Source organism: Oncorhynchus mykiss, chromosome 17 (genome assembly GCF_057628025.1).
Source record: "Oncorhynchus mykiss isolate SJ-2025 chromosome 17, ASM5762802v1, whole genome shotgun sequence".
Taxonomy (NCBI): domain Eukaryota; kingdom Metazoa; phylum Chordata; class Actinopteri; order Salmoniformes; family Salmonidae; genus Oncorhynchus; species Oncorhynchus mykiss.
Window position 1 is genome coordinate 7,672,867 of NC_143038.1, and position 21,253 is coordinate 7,694,119.

General features: G+C 43.8%; 2 protein-coding genes across 3 annotated transcripts in view; both read right to left on the minus strand.

Moving 5' to 3' along the window:
• The window catches only part of LOC110493544 (phosphoinositide 3-kinase regulatory subunit 6), a 34,869-nt gene extending 34,263 nt beyond the window's left edge, over nucleotides 1-606 (minus strand). The window contains exon 1 of one of the 2 annotated variants that reach the window (XM_036949480.2): nucleotides 472-606. The gene's annotated coding sequence lies outside the window, so the exon portion shown is untranslated. The remainder of the gene's footprint in view (nucleotides 1-471) is intronic. The other variant, XM_090204645.1, reaches the window with a different exon arrangement.
• A 234-nt stretch (nucleotides 607-840) lies between these two features.
• Nucleotides 841-21,253, minus strand: part of LOC110495115 (phosphoinositide 3-kinase regulatory subunit 5) — a 29,724-nt gene continuing 9,311 nt past the window's right edge. The window contains exons 2-18 of the mRNA XM_036949478.2: nucleotides 14,033-14,145; nucleotides 13,029-13,144; nucleotides 12,707-12,775; nucleotides 12,473-12,611; nucleotides 8,619-8,688; nucleotides 8,055-8,229; nucleotides 7,685-7,853; nucleotides 7,504-7,572; nucleotides 6,414-7,303; nucleotides 5,464-5,589; nucleotides 5,233-5,364; nucleotides 4,959-5,052; nucleotides 4,503-4,579; nucleotides 4,271-4,364; nucleotides 4,005-4,090; nucleotides 3,364-3,479; nucleotides 841-2,953 (exon numbers count right to left, since the gene is read on the minus strand). Coding sequence (XP_036805373.2) covers nucleotides 2,806-2,953; nucleotides 3,364-3,479; nucleotides 4,005-4,090; nucleotides 4,271-4,364; nucleotides 4,503-4,579; nucleotides 4,959-5,052; nucleotides 5,233-5,364; nucleotides 5,464-5,589; nucleotides 6,414-7,303; nucleotides 7,504-7,572; nucleotides 7,685-7,853; nucleotides 8,055-8,229; nucleotides 8,619-8,688; nucleotides 12,473-12,611; nucleotides 12,707-12,775; nucleotides 13,029-13,144; nucleotides 14,033-14,132 — 2,670 coding nt within the window. The 5' untranslated portion in view covers nucleotides 14,133-14,145 and the 3' untranslated portion in view covers nucleotides 841-2,805. The remainder of the gene's footprint in view (nucleotides 2,954-3,363; nucleotides 3,480-4,004; nucleotides 4,091-4,270; nucleotides 4,365-4,502; nucleotides 4,580-4,958; nucleotides 5,053-5,232; nucleotides 5,365-5,463; nucleotides 5,590-6,413; nucleotides 7,304-7,503; nucleotides 7,573-7,684; nucleotides 7,854-8,054; nucleotides 8,230-8,618; nucleotides 8,689-12,472; nucleotides 12,612-12,706; nucleotides 12,776-13,028; nucleotides 13,145-14,032; nucleotides 14,146-21,253) is intronic.

Sequence of the window (21,253 nt, forward strand, 5' to 3'; positions counted from 1 at the left end):
TTCTGAACTCTCAGTTACCTTATCTAAGTGTAGTACCACACTGCCACACCGATAAAGAATGCACCTGATTCTCATTCAATGGAAAACTTAAACAGCAACAGTAAACGAGTAGAACCAAACAAAATATGCAGTAATCTTGTAATGAGTTTTTGTAATTCTCAACCCCAAAATACAAAGGCACTCTGAGAACAATCGATTGTGCATGGTTGACTACAGCTTTGAAATACGCATCAAAGCCTGGTTCCCCTGGCACCGTATCAGAAAAAGAGCTCAACATGATCTCAGTAGTGAGTTCAACAGCGCAACATTATTGCAGCATTTAGGTTACAATACCGTGCAACTTGAACATAAAACATGAGTCATGCAATGGTCCAAGAGTAATTATCTTACTATAAAACCATTCAAAATTAACAAAACGAAAACGCCATGCATTTAAGAGAGCTTATTTCTGTGGACAAGATCACTATTTACCTGCCGTTAGGTTCAGCAAAGAAATCCATAAGAACTCTGTGAAGTTGATTGCTCGGGAAAATACAACTTCACACGTTGCTACAGTTGCAGCTGTGACAGCAGCACGCCGGGTAGTACAGTATGACAACGCCCACAGAGGATTTATTCAACCAATACAATGTCTCAATTGTTTCCCTGCCGCTCTAGATAGGAGTTAGCCAATCAAATAGGCCTCCAATATATACCTGTATTTTGTGCTGGTTGAGGTTTCTCATCTTTGAATAGATTTTTTAACACAGTTGATACTCTGTTTAAAAGTCAGCCTACTGTTACTCACTGTATGTTCAAAGATACCCAGAGAAACAAGTTTTAAAAAAATGTAGCCTACCATTTTATCTTATTTCATCATCATTATTTATTTCTTGTAGGATTTGTCATACTATACAAACAATTCATAGAACATTGATTCGACATTGATAAGACGCAAAATAAAGACTAACATCAAAATTGGTACCATATGGAGAGAACAGAAGTGCCAGACAACACCATTTTGTTATATCTTGTTACATGTACAGTACCTTTCATGTATTTATGTTTTGCATCTGTCTGTTGAAGTTAACCTTATAGCAATATACACTGAATGTACAAAACTTTAGGAATACCTGCTTTTTCCATGACATACTGTAGACTGCACTGTTGGTTAAGGGCTTGTCAGTAAGCATTTCACGGTAAGGTCTACACTTGTTGTATCCGGCACATGTGACAAATAAAGTTTGACTTGATTTGAATCCAGGTGAAAGCTATGATCACTTATTGATGTCACTTGTTAAATCCACTTCAAAATCAGTGTAGTTGAAGGGGAGACGACAGGTTAAAGGTTGTTTGTTTGTGTGCCATTCAGCCGATGGGCAAGACAAAATATTTAAGTGCCTTTGATCAGGGTAGGATAGAAGGTGCCGGTTTGCATGTGTCAAGAACTGCAACGCTACTGGGTTTTTCACACTCAACAGTTTCCCGTGTGTATCAAGAATGGTCCACCACCCAAAGGACATCCAGCCAACTTGACACAACTGTGGGAAGCATTGTCAACATGGGCCAGCCTCCCTGTGGAAGGGCTTTCGACACCTTGTAGAGTTCATGCCCTGACGGACTGAGGCTGTTGCGAGGGCAAAAGAGGGTGTAACTCAATATTAGGAATGTCACCTAATGTTTCGTACACTTGGTGTGCATGTGTAATTACTAGTCTGTGGTGTTTTCCTGACATCATAGGGAAACTGGTTAGGTCACAGTCAGGATAAACCCAGAGTCCTACCCATTTAAAAACAAAAATTTCTAACATACCAACCTCACCCTTTTTTAAAAGCATTTTTACTGTGCATTCTTTTCTGCTGTATGATTGATTACTGTGACCATATCCATTTTCGCCAGTGCAAAGCTGTAGGCAGCAATAAATTAGACAACTGATTAACAAAAGGACTGGATGAGTATATTCTGTAGCACCATAGACTGGTCTATGACACCAGGTCAATCTATCCTGGAATATCTATGTCCTTTCCTGCGGTCATTGGTATCAGCTAAATAAACCAAATATATCTTATGTTTTGTCAAATACAGTGTCAAATAAACATTACAGTGTGCTACTCAGTATGATACATCTTATATTATGTACAATGGAATGTCAAAATGGGATTATTTAATACAATGTCAAATGTATACATTCAAATGTAAAAAACAACATTGAACATAATTGCTTTTGGGTGAGTCTGCGGAGTCCTGAGAAAGGCTGCTTTTCCTACCTCATTATCCTGACATACGTTACTCTCGTGTGGGAAAATGAACACAATGGACTCCCCTGCTGGTCTAAAGAAGTCACTGTGATATTTCAGAAATGTCCCACTTCAGGAAACCGTTGCTCATTACAGTGCAGGAAGAGAGGACTTCAGTGCGTCCAAATGCCTTGCACCAATACCAGCGTAGCTACAGTGTAATGTTGAGGTTATTTTGAGGGAAGAAATACATAGTATACAAATGTACATCATTTACATAATCCATAGTGTCCATTTCAGCAACTGGGTATTGAACCCCGGTCTCCTGAATGTCACAAGACTGTGTTAGCCCAACGGAGGTCTGTAGGTCTCAGGCAATGTTAGTCATCACAGGAGGATGGTTCGCTGAACCATCCAGCAGCCATAATGTCCCTTGGCTCCAAAAAGAGTCACTTCCATTCATTTTAGCCTGGTCCACAGACTCAAGGCTTTTCATCTCCACTTACTCCCCCTCTGTTACCAGCTGTCTAAAACAAGTGTCATAAATACATTAAAGTATATATATATTTTTAAGGCTAGTCTTCCCCTCTCAGGGCTGTGCCCCGCTGAAGGTGGCTATGGGCAGGCAGAGGAGGGAGCAGAAGGTGGGGTGGAGTGGCTGGATCTGGGCGGACAGACCCCGGTCTAACCTCCAGTCTGTAGAGCTGTCAGGCTTGTAGCATACAGATACTTCACACCTGGGAGAGAAGGAGGGAGGGAAAGAGACACTGTGGTCAGAGTGTGTGTGTGTGTGTGTGTGTGGCCGTGTTTAACTTTACTTGTGGAGACTGTGTGGATGTGTTTAACTAAGAATAGTAAAACAAAAATGTGACCAACTGGGGATATTTTGTTGGTTCCCAAAAGGTCAAATGCTATTTCTAGGGGGTTTAGGGTTAGGAGCTAGGGTAGTTTTAGGATTAGGAGCTAGGGTTAGGTTTAGGGTACAGGTTAGGTTTAGGGGTTAGGGAAAATAGGATTTTGAATGGGACCACAGTTGTATAAGACTGTGACTGTGTGCGTGTGCGTGCGTGCGTGTGTGTGTGTGTGCGTGCGTGCGTGCGTGCGTGCGTGTGTGTGTGTGTGTGTGTGTGTGTGTGTATTCCTGTACCTGGTGACACCCTGGAAGATCTTCTTCTCATCCTGGTCCAGACACACAGCGAAGGTGGTGTTACCAGTCCCACTGACCTGCACCTTGTCCACCTTCACCTCAGTAACGCTCAGTTGCTGTCAAGTAGAAACTGGCCATTAGAAGCAATACAAGTATATTATGGGACTCCAAGGGTCGTTTTTCCAGACACAGACTAAGCACAGTCCTGGATCAAAAACACGATCAAAGGACAATCTCCAGTGAAAGCGTTTAGGACTAGGTTAATCTGTGTTTGTGAAACCAGCCCTAAGGACATATAGAAAAGCATTCATTAGTGGCATTAATGCTGTATTTGTCTGAGCTACAGGATGCAGTGTGTCACATTAATGTAAGATCCAGTGAGCAGGAAAAGGGTTGGACAATAACAACAACAAAAAAAACTCAAGTGAAAGTCGTGCTCTGTTAAAGTAGAAACTGCGACGTGTCTGTGAAAGTGTACATTGGGTTTGTTATCGGGTTGATCTAGAAATAATCTCGTTCTCGGGGTACGAGAGATGCTGCTTACAGACCTCTTTATGGAGTCCTTATAGAGCACGGCGGTTTATGTGAAGTTGTTGATGTGCGCAAGTCGCACCGACTCGATCTGACAACATCCTGCTCACCTGATTGTAGCCTTTCTTAGATTTGTTTGAGTTTTGCCTTTTCAGTACTTCTGTCATTGTCAACTGCAAGCACTCCATCTTTGAATCTGAAACCGTGGGGGAAGGAAGGGATCAAAACAGGATGTCTGCGTTGACGAAACAAACTTTTAAACCTACAACTGATTTGGCTGCTCTCTAAAAAGCGTGAGCCCAAAAAATGTCCAATTCATGAATGAACCCAGAACTTTATTTTACTGTAGTTTATTTTATTGCTGTCGTTATATCACCTAGTTCCTCTGGATTCTTGCAGGCTTTGGTCAGGTTGATGGAGGTGCAAACTTTGTCTTTCTTCGTCCATTGACTTCTCCCACTGATGACCACCTGAGAGAGAAAAAGAAGGAGAGAGAGAGAGAGAAATACATCAAAGATGCATCAGGCAAAGATAATGATGATTCATTATGCAGTTGACACGGTCAGTATGTTTCTAGAAATATGAAGAGCTGCTGAACACCATCTTACCCTGTTGTAAACCACCTCTAACATCAGAGGGACTGCCTCCCGGTCGCCATCGATCCCAAACCTCTTGCTCGCGGCACCTACAAAAAGGACAAACACAGAGCTTCCCTATTAGGATACAGCCATAGAGCTGAACATGATGCTGAAGATGAATAATCAATCATTGATGATGATGAATACGAAGAATGATGATTTATACATTTAGTATCACTTTGTTTTTTAATAAGCAAAAATCGATGGAAGAGATTCAGTCATGTAGCATTGAAGAAACGACATAGGGGAACAAATGAGACAAATTGAGTCTCTGAATCATAGATTGAAACAGCAGATGTTCCCATAGCCATAATCCACCCAGACCTCGGACTCCCGGCTGCATATTTTCTAATTGGAAAATCTGAACTGCCTGTTGTTTATTATGGGCTGTTTGCTAGGAGACAGGGCCGAGGCAGATGTACGTACCCATAGCCTTGATGGCTCGTGTCCCTGCGGTGTGGCCCAGCTCTAGGGAGTGAAGGAAAACCTCTGTCCTCCTCTCGCCTCCAGCTAACATCATCTACAACCCCAAGGACATCAAGCAGTCAACACACACATTTATAACATGGAGGTTGAGTGTAGGAGATGTGTGGTGTGTGTGTGTGTGTCTGTGTGTGTGTGAGTGAGAGAGAGAGAAAGAGAGAGACAGAGAGAGACAGAGAGAGAGAGAAAAAGAGACAAAAAGGAATCCAGGCCTCACCTCAGCTTGGTAGAGCTGCATCAGTGCAGGCCTGGTGGCATGGCGACAGTAGTACAACACCAGGTCAGCCAGGATGGGCAGACGATCCTCATAGGAACTATCATACAACTCGGACTCCATCTTCGAGGTTTGCTGCAAGACACAGTGAACACCATTGACTGTGGGTGAGACAACACATGATTTTTTTCATCATGTTCATCATTTGATATGTCACACAAAATGTGGTCTTACCTGACACACCACGTTGGCCGGCAGACTGAGCAGGCTCAAGGTGTTGCGTTCGTACCAGGGGTCCAGCATACCAATGAAACGGGCTATGTCGTTAGTGCTGTCTTCTGTGCCAAGAATGTTGAGCTCCTAGAAGAACAATATATCAGTCTAAACAGCTATCAACCCATTATCTAGAATTGAGGTTACGCTTTAGAGCTGATGTTTCTTATGGTGCACCAGAAACTAACATGGTTTGGGTCCATCTCATCAGGAAGTGAATTGAAGTTCAATTTATACATTGAAAAAAAATATTGTAAATCAAATTTCAATTATCTCCCCAATTGACTTGAATTGAAATAGAATTAACCCCAACCCTGATAGGGCCACTTAAAAAGAGCCACTATACTATAAACCTGATAGGGCCACTTAAAAAGAGCCACTATGCTATAAACCTGATAGGGCCACTTAAAAAGAGCCACTATGCTATAAACCTGATAGGGCCACTTAAAAAGAGCCACTATGCTATAAACCTGATAGGGCCACTGAAAAAGAGCCACTATGCTATAAACCTGATAGGGCCACTGAAAAAGAGCCACTATGCTATAAACCTGATAGGGCCACTTAAAAAGAGCCACTATGCTATATACCTGATAGGGCCACTTAAAAAGAGCCACTATGCTAAATACCTGATAGGGCCACTTAAAAAGAGCCACTATGCTATATACCTGATAGGGCCACTTAAAAAGAGCCACTATACTATAAACCTGATAGGGCCACTTAAAAAGAGCCACTATACTATAAACCTGATAGGGCCACTTAAAAAGAGACACTATACTATAAACCTGATATGGCCACTTAAAAAGAGCCACTATACTATAAACCTGATAGGGCCACTTAAAAAGAGCCACTATGCTATAAACCTGATAGGGCCACTTTTAAAAAAGCCACTATACTATAAGAGTTGCACTCACTGTACAGGATGTACTTCCTCTCCGTGGGCTAGCCGACTGGCCTCCGGGGCTAGGGCACCTGGGACTGGGGCACCTCACAACACCGTCCCTCTTCACAGGCACAAAGAAGAACTGCAGCCGGAAGGCTCTGCTGAGGCTCGGGCAAACGTTTTCTCTCTGGCGTAGGTTACTATAGGCCCTCGCCACCTTGCCTGCCACGTGGTCGGCCCCGAACACTACCACCCTCAGGGTGGTGGCATTACTGTTACCCTCCTCGTCACTGCTCAGGATGGGCCTCCGGCGGAAGCACACGTGCTTGAGGGCCTGGGGGGTACAGGGGGTCTGGAACAAGGAGTCTGGGCTGCGTAGGTGCACCTGCTGCGGAAGGGAGTTGGAGCGCTTTGAACGAACAGGGACAAAGTCCGTAACATCTGGGCTGCCGAGGCTCTTGGCTCTGGTCAGGGATTGCGTCTTTGTCTTGAAGAAACGGGAGAAGTGCTGGCTCCGACGAGCCGAAGTTTTGGTTGACTTGCCGGATGATGGGCTCTGTTCCAAAGGTGAGGGGCTGCAGGTGGCGTCCTCGGGGTCTTCGTAGAAGTCGCTGTCGATGCCGGAAGTGACTGAGAGAATGGAGGGGGTGTAGGATTCGGACAAGTTGGAGTACATGGAGTCTTTAGAGGCAGTGGAGAGGGAGGAGACGGTGGAGAAGGTGGAGGCTCGGTGGTCCACGCTCCAGCCGTTGTCTCCGACATGTCTACGTACAAAGTCCTTCTCTCCCTCTTCCTTCTCTCCCTCTTCCTCCTCCAGGTCGAACTCTGCATCTTCTTCCCCCTCCTCACCATCACCCCGACCACTGGAGGTCTGGAAGCCGGTTAGGTCATGCTCGTTCTCCAGAATGGTGTTGAGGATGTCTGAAAATCACAAGGACACAGTCTATCAGTTGCATGTACTGTAAAGGACCGTCGACAAATTAATTTGTCACAATCCAAGTTGAAACCATCAAACAGAAAGGAAAGTCAACCTAGGTAGGAGAAACCTAGAGAGGAACCAGACTCAAGGGGGATCCCATGACAAGCCATTTCATGAGAGACTGAAGACCAAAGTCCTTTACCAAAGTTGTCCTTGTCCCAGTGAAACATGTAGCACTTGGCTGTGGGCAGTGGTAGAGTTTGCAGCATTCCTAAAAACAGAGTAAATACAACGAAACAACATTTACACACATTGTATGGACATTTTTTCCCAGTAGCCTCATTATGACAAATCAATACACTGGTTAGGCTCCACCCTCTCACCGTCAGACTTCCTGACATCGGACGCTGGGACGCCCATCCTCTCCCTCAGCCCCTCCAGGCCCTGCGTCACATGATCACGGCCTTTCGCCGGGTCGTCCATGGCAGCGGCCCTCTCCAGGACGTCGGTTACCACGGAGAAGATCTCCACCAGCACTTCTAGACTCTTGACCTGTGGCGAGAAAGTCATGTTGTGTTTCTGTTCAGAAGATCGGTACTAACAAACTATCAAACTACTAACCATTGATTTTGACCATGATGGGTAAAAACTAACAGATTACACATCCATCAAGACTAACAAAATCTTAGCTAAAATCACAATTTCTATCGGTATCTCTATAGCGCTCCAGTGGTATATTGTGTCGTCCAGTACCTGCAGGGCTTTGTGGATGCTGGCCAGGGGGTACTTGGTGCCCAGGGTAGCCTGGTAGGCATGTTTGACCAGGGTGATATACGTCTCTCTCTGGGACCGTTGGATACTACTCAGTTGGTCTGCTACAGACAGGAACTCAGGAGGCACCTCACTAGGGTTCATCAACAGAACCGTCCTATGGGAATGAGATGACATAGGGTTGACATGGTGGAAAACACAGGGGTGATAGGAGGTCTGCACTCTAAAAAAAGTAATTATTATTATTCGTTGTTGCATGAATTCTAGAACAGGACGATACACATGCCTTTGTCTCTCGGCACACATGCAAAGACGTGTATATAAACACACACCCAGTTACACGGAAACAGAACAAGGGGAACGCTAACAGAAGAAAAACCCACAGAGTGAAAAGGAAGTAGTGATATATTGGGCAGGGAAGGGGTGGGGAGAACGAATAACTGAAGTGGAGTTCCAGACGTGTGGTTTACATGTGCATGACAAACATGCACAGTCATTTAGAATCATCTGTAGTAAAATGTAGCAGTTAAACTGTTGACAACCTACATTGTTTTTGAGCGATGTTTTGAGGTGGCCAGGCCTTGCTCTTCTCTCACCAGTCTGTGATAGGATATGCCTGTGAAGTGAACACACGCTGAATAAGTTGATTGTTCTTTGCACACTAAAGTATTGTAATGCACACAATTACATCATCATTTGATCTCACAACATCACAAAATAGTGATGCCCATTCACACCACTGCAAGCTCATTCATTCATTCATTGGCCTGTACCCGACGGGACTTTCTCCGATTTCAGTCTTATTTTTGATTTGATCTGTCATTATCCTCTTCCAGGTAGTTGACAGGATGTTATAGTTCTGCTTTTTTTCTTTTGTGAATTGAAGTATCACACATCCGCTTTCCAAGAACAGGCTCCCACAGAACCGTCAAGCCCTTCTCCATTATCAATGGCACATGTTTGAGCAGACACGTTTACCTAAACCTAACTATTCATTTACCTAACTTGATCAATTTGAGGTGATCAAGTTAATCCGATTAGGTTATATCTACAGTGCCTTCACTTATTCCACATAGAGTGGCGTTACAGCCAAATTCAAAATTGATTTGAATTGTAAAAAAATAAATCTTACCCATCAAACCACAATACCTCATAATGATAAAGTTAAAAACAGATTATTTTTGCTAATGTATTGAAATTGAAATACAGAAATATGGAAAGCAGACAACCAGGTTTTCCTCTAGGATTTTGCCTGTTCTTAGCTCCATTCCGTTTCCTTTTTATCCTGAAAAACTCCCCAGTCCTTAACGATTACAAGCATACCCATAACAAGACGCAGCCACCACTATGCTTGAAAATATGGAGACTAGTACTCAGTAATGTGCAGGGTTGAGTAGGTTACTTTCTAAATGTACTCCGTTACAAGTTACCCGTCCAAAATTGTAATCAGTAATGTAACTTTGGTATTACCCAAACTCAGTAACGTAATCTGATTACATTCCATTACTTTTAGATTACTTTCCCCCTAAGAGACATTAGAAGAAGACAAAAATGTATGTTACCAATTGAACAACATCTATTACAGGATAAGTCAATGTTAAAGTTTACATAGCTAGGCTTTCCAAATGGCGCAGAGGTCTAAGGCACTGCATCGCAGTGCTAGCTGTGCCACTAGAGGTCCAGGCTCTGTCACAGCTGGCCGTGACCGGGAGACCCATGGGGCGGCGCACAATTGGCCCAGCGTCGACCGGGTTAGGGGAGGGTTTGGCCGGCCAGAATGTTCTTGTACCATCGCACTCTAGCGACTCCTGTGGTGGGCCGGGCGCAATGCACGCTCACACGGTCACCAGGTGTATGGTGTTTCCTCCGACACATTGGTGTTGTGCAAGTGTCAAGAAGCAGTGCGGCTTGGCTGGGTTGTGTTTCGGAGGAAGGCATGGCTCTCGACCTTCACCACTCCCGAGTCCGCACGGGAGTTGCAGCGATGAGACAAGACTGTAACTACCAATTGGATACCATGAAAAAGGGGGTAAAAATAAATAAAATAAAAAGTTTACATAGCTGGCAATATATGGATGTTAAATGTTACTTTATGGGTTGATTCTTCTTCTACCCCATCGCTTTCTACAACATATAATACAATTAAATTATATCTTTACATTAAAAACCAAAGCCTCTCAGAATTCCAGTCATTCCAACAAGAATCTTCAAGAATAGGACTTGGAAATATGGAAGTACAGATTAGCCATGTAGTGACTCCAAAACTAATGACTTATTAGCCAGCCCTACTCTGTTGTTTATGATTTTGTTGTCATGGAGGACTGATTGGGATCATTGATTCAAGTTGAAAAATAAATGCTGCGCTCATGGAATGGCATGCTTTGCCAAGAGTGTGCAAAGCTGTCATCAAGGCAAAGGGTGGCTACTTTGAAGAATCTAAAATATATTTTGATTGGTTTATCACTTTTTTGGTTAGTACATGATTCCTTGTGTGTTATTTCATAGTTTTGATGTCTTCACTATTATTCTACAATGTAGAAAATAGTACAAATAAAGAAAAACCCTTGAATGAGTAGGTGTGTCCAAACTTTTATATTTAAGTCCAAAAATGGATGTAGCAACTACAGATTGCCCCTTTAAGTCTATCAACATTTTGCAAATTTGAGCATGTGTCCATTAGGCCTATGTAATTATTTTATCAGCATTAATTAGATTGAGCAATAAAAGCCCCACTTTGATTCCATAGGCTGGGATCCGCACTATGCAGCTGTTGCAAGAGCACATTTTTCACTGGCTGTCCACTGGTTTCAAATACAATGATTGATAGGAAGTTTAAACTTCTTGTATTCAACCATTATTGGGTTCAAATACACATTTAGATTTGTGAACAGCCATCCACAACAACCACAATCTGTATGACGCAAATAGCTAAATGAGAGAGCAGCAGTATGATTCACATCAATGCGCTATGTAGATATCAATAATAAATTATATCCCCGTATTGCCGTAGGCTACACCACTGCTGTCATCCTTACCTCCAAGCGTTTATTCAAGTTGGATAATCTTTGGATACCGACAGCAGTCGCACCATTGGAAGACATTGCTTGGACTGTAGCCTACAAAAGCCTATTCCTGCTCTTTTCCTGTGATCCATCAAACACATTTGGTGTGTCATCATAGTGGTCTCTGACTTGTGGTCAGACTCGCTCAGGTGGAACAAACTTAAATTTGACCCTTTTTTCAATGCTGATTTGAATGTCATTAAACAAACAGAGAAGTGTCAAATATTTTTTCCACAAACATCCATTCTGATTTTAAAAGTAATCCTCGAAGTAACCATCTAGTTTTTTAAAAGTATCTGTAATCTGATTACAATATTTTTGCTAGTAATTTAACGGATTACAGTCACCATTTTTTGTAATCCCTTACATGTAACAAATTACATGTAACTACATATAATCTGTTACTCCAAACCCTGGTAATGTGTTGTATTGGATTTGCCCCAAACATAACACTTTGTATTCAGGGCAAAAAGTGAATTGCTTTACCACATTTTTGCAGTATTACTTTAGTGCCTTGCTGAAAACAGGATGTATGATTTGGAATATTTATATTCTGTACAGGCTTCCTTTTTTTCACTCGGTCAATTAGGTGGAGTAACTACAATGCTGTTGATCCATCCTCAGTTTTCTCCTATCACAGCCATTAAACTCTCTAACTGTTTTAAAGTCACCAATGGCCTCGTGGTTAAATCCCTGAGCGGCTTTCTTGCTCTCTGGAAAGTGAATACTTTCTGATACTCACTGTATTTGTGCGTTTCATCTTACTGCATTATCTGCTTGAGTCACTAGGGGTCAGTCACTGATCATGGTTGACAGAGCCACCATGACATGGGGTGTATTCATTATGGAAACGGTTAACCGTTTAAGAATCAAGTGGAATCAACCAGAGCAAACTAAATGAAACGGGGAGGGACCCATCTGAATTTGTCCAATAGATACTCTTGTTTGCGTTTTCTGTGTTTGGAGTAAACAGTTTATTGCAAAACGTTTTGCAACAGAATCGGCATAATGATTACAGCCCTCAGCAACTATGGCTCGGACCATTTTTGACCTCATATTAATTCACAGTCCACATCATGCTCATCAATTTATTTAACTACGCAAGTCAGTTAAGAACAAATCCTTATTTTCAATGACGGTCTAGGAACAGGGGCAGAAGGACAGGTTTGTACCTTGTCAGCTCAGGGGTTTGAACTTGCAACCTTCCGGTTACTAGGCCAACGCTCTAACCACTAGGCTACCCTGCCACCCCAATGAAGTAAATGAATAGTTCAAAACCCCCATAGAAGCATGGGGTAGATATAAAACCTAGAGTAGCCCACGTCTTTCCATATTTACCTGGGGCCTTGAGTTCCTGATGTAAGGTGGAGAGCAGTCCTTTACACACGCTGCAGTAAGGCTCTGGCCAAGTCAGGAAACAGCCAAACACCTCACAGGCCTCCTCCAGCAGCTCCGTGGCAGGGGGACAGAAGGGGGTCTGCAACCAGAAAAACACCTAGTTAGGGGTAACTAAGGTTGGGGTTTTCATGTTTGATTGATTGATTGATTGATTGATTGATTGATTACCGTTACCTGTAACAGAGTGGAGGAGAACATGATAGCGAGGGGAGCCACTAGCTCATACTGACACTGATCCTGGACCTGCACACACATACGGAGAACCAAAAGTTCATTCACGTATCCACACTTTATAGTTTCAGTTCTCAATTCCCACCACAAGACGGCATACTGCTCCTAATCACATACTGTAGATCAGACTAAAATCCCACCTACATCCTGTAGAGGCTTGGGGTCATCATGACATGTGACCATAAGAATCTAGGTCATAGCAGCATCCTAAGTAGAGGAGTTATGATAGCCTCTGCCCTTTCAGTAATGACCTGTGACCCCTCACCTCTCGGGTCTTCCTGAGGATCTGCTGCAGGAGGATGAGGAAGTTCTCTGGGTCTCTCTTCACCAATTCCTCCAGACTCCAGCGGTTCAACGACTGGCCCGCCGTGCACATCAGGACTGAAACACACACACACGTCACATCACATCAGAGGGAGCGTGCCACATTGTGTAACATGCTTATGAAACTAAAACATATAGCTTCCCTGAAGGGTACACAGTGTACTTCAAAACAAATTAATAACATCATTTCAACACAGTATGTGGCAACAAGGTACCTCCTGAAAATGTGATATAGAAAACCACAGTGTGTAGGTGTGTGATATCTGACTCAGTTGGTGCTGCCACGCTTTACAACACTAACCGATCCTACCCCCTCACACTACCTCATCATGCTTCCAGGCGCACTGCGGTCTGTGCCGCCACGTCTCTGTGTGTGTGTGTGTGTGTGTGTGTGTGCACAACTTCCTCCACAGCCATAGTGTCAACGTTGATACTTCCTCTAGCACGTAATAACATTTCTCTGACAGTTTTCAACAACAACAGACTCACTAGACCTACTGGGCTTCAGATATACCTGTCACAACGAACAGTTCTGGTGCGCAGAAGTTGAGAAAGAACAACAAGTTACTGTCCGTGTGGTCTGACTGATGACTGGTGATTTTCTTGTGGAGGGGTTTTAACACGTTGCTGGACACTCGAAACGTCTCATGCTATTTGATATCATGTCGACTTTCTGTAACACCACACTTAGAAAATGTTCCTGCAGTTTGGATCAATACTGTGACATGAACTACATGCAACAGTGACAGGCCTGCCTGTGAACAGGCCTTTATTTCCATTTCACGTGAACAACCATATTATGCCTTTCTTAACAAATAAAGGACTGCATGTCTCAAATGAAATACACTGGGAATCAAATTCCCTGAGAATGAAAACTAAGTCACCAACGAAGAGATGAAATACACCCGCCCACGTCCGACCCTGCTCAGCTCAGATGAGGCTTACCGTTCCAGGGTTGTGGCGCCGTGGGGCTGGGTCTGAGCCCATCCAGACATCGGTCCAGAGCATGCTGGATCCGGTCCTCAGTACACGACGTGTGTTGCATGTCTTCTCACGACCTGGAGTAGAAGAGAGGGATAAGAAGATAAACATCACGCCTCTCTCCATTCATCCCTCTCTTTCCGTGAAAGCATATTAGACTTATCGGATCAAGGAAGTAAACACAGGTCCAGTTTTGCATCTTGGTATACATCGCAGGGGACGTTTGAAAATGCCCTCATGAGTTCCGTGGAAAAGCCACAAGACAGGAAGGGATTTCAGGGGGATGGAGAGATAGGAAAAACAAACTGTTATTTTCTCTTCCTTCCCTTCTTATAGTTTGTTATATTTCTATGGCCCGTCATAGGCATCGCCCTCATCTGTGTTCCTGGGAATCATATAGAGACAATAGGACACGGGACTTCCTGATATTTGGACACACAACAGGGGCATGTTCAGTAGAAACCAAACGATTTGAACATGTTTTGAAACAGAGAACATGAACGGGTATATTATAAAATAACATCACATTCTTCGGCTTCAAAATGTTTCTGTTTCACGCCTGTTTCGACCCAGGTGTTAGGCTCTATGGTTGGGCTTTGTTTCAGTCGTGTTGTATCTCCTGTTATGCATGATAGGGTGAGGGTGTTGTTTTATAACAAGCAATTTCATTGCTTTCACTCACAATCACAGGAGTTTCATGTTTCTGTAATCCAGTCTCTGCATCAACGTAATAAGGTCCAATAACAGTCACATTAATAAATGTACATTATCTCCTCAAAACTACTGGAGGCTGATGAATTTGCTGTCTAATACTATAATAACTGGCAATAATTTGTTAATAATTGTGTAATTTGACTAAAATGTCTAATTGTTTTTCACAACAATCTTGACTGCAGATTGATCAACAGCCGGACGTTTTTTGGTCATGACTTAATGATACAATCTGCAGATGTCTCAAGAAAGGCCTGTAAAAACGACTGCCAAAGACATCGGAGTGTTGTTGACCAGCTACAGTAATGTAGGACACTGGACATTCACAATAGAAGCAGCTATTGTATTAGCCCGCGTGCCAATCTATTAGTGCTATCCTGCCTTCTTCGTATCACTCATTGCCATACCTTTGACCTGACAACGAGAGCGGCAGGAGTTGGCAAGAGCACAAACAGATCTGGGACCAGGCGTCTAGTGTATGAATTGACTGTACACATTCTAAGATTCCAATATAGGGACATATCCAAAAGGTACTGTCTCAGGCAGCAGCCGCACCACGTATGGTCCTTTCTTGTCCTTCACCATGGGTTAGAGCCCAGGGTTGGGGTTTCCGATGTGGACAGTGCAGCTTCCTTTGTTGAGTGGAAACAAACGTTTTTCATAAGACAAGACACTTCAAACCCTCCCACCAACTAGTGTTTGTATCCAATAACAGGCTCAAAAACTCCCCATCGAGACAGAGAAGTCCCCCATATCCCACATGTGACTGATAATGTGTGCCAGATAGCACCGCGCTGCATATGAATCTGTGCCTATGAGTGGCTCACACAAATGCACAAAAGGTCAGAGGAGTGATCGCCATGGTGATTAGCGGTAATATCTCACCAACGTACCGGTGAATGAAAAACCCACCAGACACCTGCTCTGAGGGAACTTACACTGATTCTGACCAACCAAGGCTCATCTATGAGTGTTCCTCACTGGCCTTATGTTGATACAGAGATAAAGCTGAAACATAAAAATAGACTAAGTCAAAACAAGCACTACCTCATTTGAAGCATTTTAAAACCAGGAGCAGGTTTCATTTGGGTCCTGGGAACCGACTTTTTTAAAGTCATGTTACAGGGGCCACGGGTTAGACGAAGCCAAACTTTCTCAACTGGGTCATTCAGCTGCTGTTGAGCGAGGCAATGATATAAATGCTCACAACGAGAAGTCTCCCTATATTTAGGTCTTGTGGGGGGACTTTTCACAGTATTGACCAAAGGACAGGAAACTGTCATTGTGTACAGATATGAGCCTGGGTGGCCACACATACACAAAGAAACAGACAAATACCACACAAGGTTGGTGGCACCTTAATTAGGGAGAACGGGGCTTGTGGTAATGGCTGGAGCGGAATCAGTGGCACGGCATCAAATACACCAAACACATGGTTTCCATGCCATTCCATTCGCTCCATTCTGGCGATTAATATGAGCTGTCCTTCCCTCAGCAGCCTCCTGTGACACACACAAACACAGCGGGGCCAGAGAGCAGAGAGTCAGACGGATGGGGAAATCTAGGGTTACCCCCGGCTCCAGAAGCTAACCGGCGGGGCGCCCCCGCCATTTAAAGCCCCTAAGGAACCACGAGAGGAAGAGCATGTGAACAAAGGCCAGGGGGGTCAGAGTAATTCAACCATTATTTCCCAGCACCACTACTGTTAACAACAATATGGTGAACCCTGACAATAACAATAGAAGCCACATAAACGACACTCCCATACAGTCTTGTTCTCAGCCCCCGTCGCCCACGCTAAAAGGTGTACTGTATAGCCTGGTCTGAGATCTGTTTGGTCTGTCTTGCCATTGTTTGGCTTGACAATGACCATAGGATTTGACAGGACAACACAAACAGGTCTGAGATCAGGCAAGATGTGTTGTGAGTGGCACGGTCAGTAGGTGTAGGAAAGTTACTGTTTGATACTAACCGGTAAATGACCCACCCGGTCATTGTGGAACTATACTGTGTTGGACACAGGCCAGGTGGAATGGGAAGGAACTAATAAGTCATATAAGTTCTGATGGCTGTATCCAGCCTAGGTTCAGATGTTGACTCTGGGTGTAATAAAGCAACTCTTATGATCTCATTTACAGTAGGACATTCAGAGTGAGTCATCCACTGCCATATAATGGCTGACTGTCGGTTATGAATTTATTTAAATGATTATGTAGTGGTATGAATGCATTAAGTATGGCTCATGAATGTGTAATTAAGTCAAACAAAGTAATACCAACATTTCCTAAACATCAGTGACTGTCAGTGACTGTCAATGTAACAATAGCATAGATTAACAGGCTGTTCTAGAAAATTATATTCAGGTATTGAATCATTCTGTTTACATGGCAACTATTGACCATATATGAAACTGTGGGTTTTCATAAGAGGATGTATGAATGTCCTCTCAAACGTCAACAAGGTCACTTCCACATTTTCAGCTGTTGCAACAGAGGTTAATAAGGAAAGCTGACTAAAAGTCACATGTCTGTCTCTAGGTGCCATGTCCCCAGTCTCTCCTTTCCTTCACATCACATATCATTTTGGAGTACCCTACACTCTTAGAATAAAAGGTGCTATATAGAACCTAAAAATAAAAAAATGTGGCTGTCCCCATGGGAGAGCCCTTTGAAGAACCCTTTTTGGTTCCTGGTAGAATCCTTTTGGGTCCCATCTAGAGCCCTACATGGAACCAAAAAGGGTTCTACCTGGATCCAAAAAGGGTTCTCCTATGGGGACAGCCGGAGAAGCCTTTGGGAACCCTTTTTTCCTAAGAGTGTAGCATCTGCAGGTTTTCCACTAATCCCTGATTTCAGCCCAAGGTGCTAGCATGACACATCCAATCTCATCCAATTAATCAATTAGGATCAGTTAGAGCAACTGATCAATACAAACAACTGGCTCCCAGTTTAAACCAAAATACTTTGGGGATTGGAGTGCCACGATCAAGCCAACAACTGAGTCATACTGAGCCTGACCGAACATAACCTGACTATTTAGTCTTATTGTCAGCAGATGTATAGGTAAAGCCTGAATGGAACTCAATCCTGGTGGAGCACCCTTGCACACAGCTGCAGATGTGACATGATGAAGGCCCTCAAGTAATCTCAAGTCAACAGCAACAAGATCTTCTGCTTGCCGCTAGCCTGGTTGCCAGATCTGTGTATGCTTTAGCCAAGCAGATCTGGCAACCAGGGTAGCCTTCCACTCTGCCTGTACCCTCCATAGAGATCTTATTAAATGACTATGTGTAATTCTATGGTACCCTACCCTCAAAACAGCCATGACAACGAGCAACAGATCTGGCAACCAGGTTAGCCCGCTTTCTTCTCTGCCTCTACAATGCTCTACCCTGAGACACAGTGTGAGACTCTTTCTTCTTCACGTCTTTCCTTTCCTCTTCCTTTTGCCCAGGCTGATCACATTTCCAACAGCTTCCAAACAGGAAAATAGCTCCCCAGCTCTGGAAGGGAAGCAGGTGCCTGTCCATTGTTGTGGTGTGATCAGCCTCTCAGATAGACTCCCACAGACAAGGTAGGAGGTATGGATGGGGGGGGGGGGGGGGGGGGTCGTCTCATTGTACTTTAATTGATAGTCCCATATCCCCATCCAATCTTCCTCTGTTGGGTTTAAAACACTGATGGCCCCCTCCTCTCCTCGTATCACCTTTCTCTCAACCGAACCACTGCATGAGCACTAGCCTCTAAAACAAAAGTTGAACAATAACACGATAATGCTCTGCTGTAAATTGCTTCCTCTTTTGTTCAATGCAACTACCGGCCAGCGGGTGTCTTTCGCACGTATAGGCCCAACCAGGTACAGTGGGATGCAGTGGCAAGGTATCGATGATGGTAAAGTTCATTAGGCTCTATGGTGGAAGTATAGAAGCGGCCACATCTGCAGTTACTGAACACTTACAGTTGAAGTCGGAAGTTTACATACACAAAGGTTGGAGTCATTAAACTGGTTTTTCAACCACTCCACACATTTCTTGTTGACAAACTATAGTTTTGGCAAGTCGGATAGGACATCTACTTTGTGCATGACACAAGTCGTTTTTCCAACAATTGTTTACAACCAGATTATTTCACTGTATCACAATTCCAGTGGGTCAGAAGTTTACATACACTGAGTTGACTGCCTTTAAACAGCTTGGAAAATTCCAGAAAATTATGTCATGGCTTTAGAAGCTTCTGATAGGCTAATTGACATAATTTGAGTCAATTGGAGGTGTAACTGTGGATGTATTTCAATGCCAACCTTCAAACTCAGTGCCTCTTTGCTTGACATCATGGGAAAATCAAAAGAAATCAGCCAAGACCTCAGAATAATATGTGGAGGTCTACAAAATAATTGTAGACCTCCACAAGTCTGGTTCATCCTTGGGAGCAATTTCCAAATGCCTGAAGGTACCACGTTCATCTGTGCAAACAATAGTACGCAAGTGTAAACACACGCAGCCATCCTACCGCTCAGGAAGGAGTCACGCTCTGTCTCCGGGAGATGAACGTCCTTTTGTGCGAAAAGTGCTAAACAATCTGAGAACAACAGCAAAGGACCTTGTGAAGATGCTGGAGGAAACAGGTAAAAAAGTATCTATATCCACAGTAAAACGAGTCCTATATAGACATAAATAATGTCCCAAGATGGCATAGCAGTTCAGACGTATTTTTGTCCTCGTCCTGTCGTGTCCCATATATATGTTTACAACTTTTTTTTTCACATACATTTTTAATTTTCCAAAAACTCATATTCAGAACACTCTCCTGCAATCCGCTTCACCAATTTATATTTATATAAAAAAGTATTATTTACCTCAGATCTGTAATCCTTCGAGAGGCTAGCCAGAAATTAATCAGAAGCTAGCCGGGGGCTAGCCAGAAGCTGGTCCAGAAGCTACTCAGAAGCTGGTTCAGAAGCTAGTTCAGAAGCTAGTTAGCTTCTTTACTGGCTAATCGTTAGTACTCAGCTAACCACGGTTTGTGGTCATCGGCTGTCCTTTGGCTCGAGAATCTATCGGCAGTTTTGTACGGCGCGGTGCAGCGCAGCGCGGCTCGGAACGGAACATACCGGACCAATTTTTCTCTCCATGTCCCTGGATTTCGGCCGCTGGCTCTGGACATCCATACCTGGATCTCACAGCTAGCTAGCTGCTATCCGTGTGACTATCGGCTTTCGTCGATTCCGGAGCTAACATCAATTGTTCCGGAGCTAGCCAGCTGAAGAGTTCCATCAATCACTCCTGGGCTGCAGTCACCTATCCGGACCCGTTTTGCTGCCTACGCGGAGCCCCACCGGGCCTTCACAGCTGGACTGCCGACGTTGTCTACCCGAGGGAGTTGTCCGGCTGGCTCCTCCGGCGCGACGTTGCCTGGGCGCCTATCTGCGGCCTGCTAGCCGATGGCTATCTTATCGGCTGCTATCTGAATAGACAATCGGACAATTTTTATTTTATTTTTAATTATTTATTTTTCTTCTTGGGCCTCTATAACTATATATATTGTTTTTATTTTTGTTGTTGTTGTGTGATTTGGATTAATCCCCTCTACCACACGGAAACCCACTAATCTACTGATGGAACGCAAGAGTTGGCTAATAACAGACCTCCATCCTATGCTAGCTTGCTCCTATGCTAGTTCGCTACCGATTTAGCTGTCTAAATCACCGTGACCCCCAACCAACCTCTCCACTCACTGGACCCTTTTGATCACTCGACTAAGCATGCCTCTCCTTAATGTCAATATGCCTTGTCCTTTGCTGTTCTGGTTAGTGTTTATTGGCTTATTTCACTGTAGAGCCTCTAGTCCTGCTCATTATACCTTATCCAACCTATTAGTTCCACCACCCACACATGCAATGACATCTCCTGGTTTCAATGATGTTTCTAGAGACAATATCTCTCTCTTCATCACTCAATACCTAGGTTTACCTCCACTGCATTCACATCCTACCTTACCTTTGTCTGTACATTATACCATGATGCATTTTATCGCCCCCAGAAACCTCCTTTTACTTTCTGTTCCAGACGTTCTAAACGACCAATTCTTATTGCTTTTAGCCGCACCCTTATTCTACTCCTACTCTGTTCCTCTGGCGATGTAGAGGTGAATCCAGGCCCTGCAGTGCCTAGCTCCACTCCTATTCCCCAGGCGCTCTCTTTTGACGACTTCTGTAACCGTAATAGCCTTGGTTTCATGCATGTTAACATTAGAAGCCTCCTCCCTAAGTTTGTTTTATTCACTGCTTTAGCACACTCTGCCAACCCGGATGTTCTAGCTGTGTCTGAATCCTGGCTTAGGAAGACCACCAAAAATTCAGACATTTTAATTCCAAACTACAACATTTTCAGACAAGATAGAACTGCCAAAGGGGGCGGTGTTGCAATCTACTGCAAAGATAGCCTGCAGAGTTCTGTCCTACTATCCAGGTCTGTAC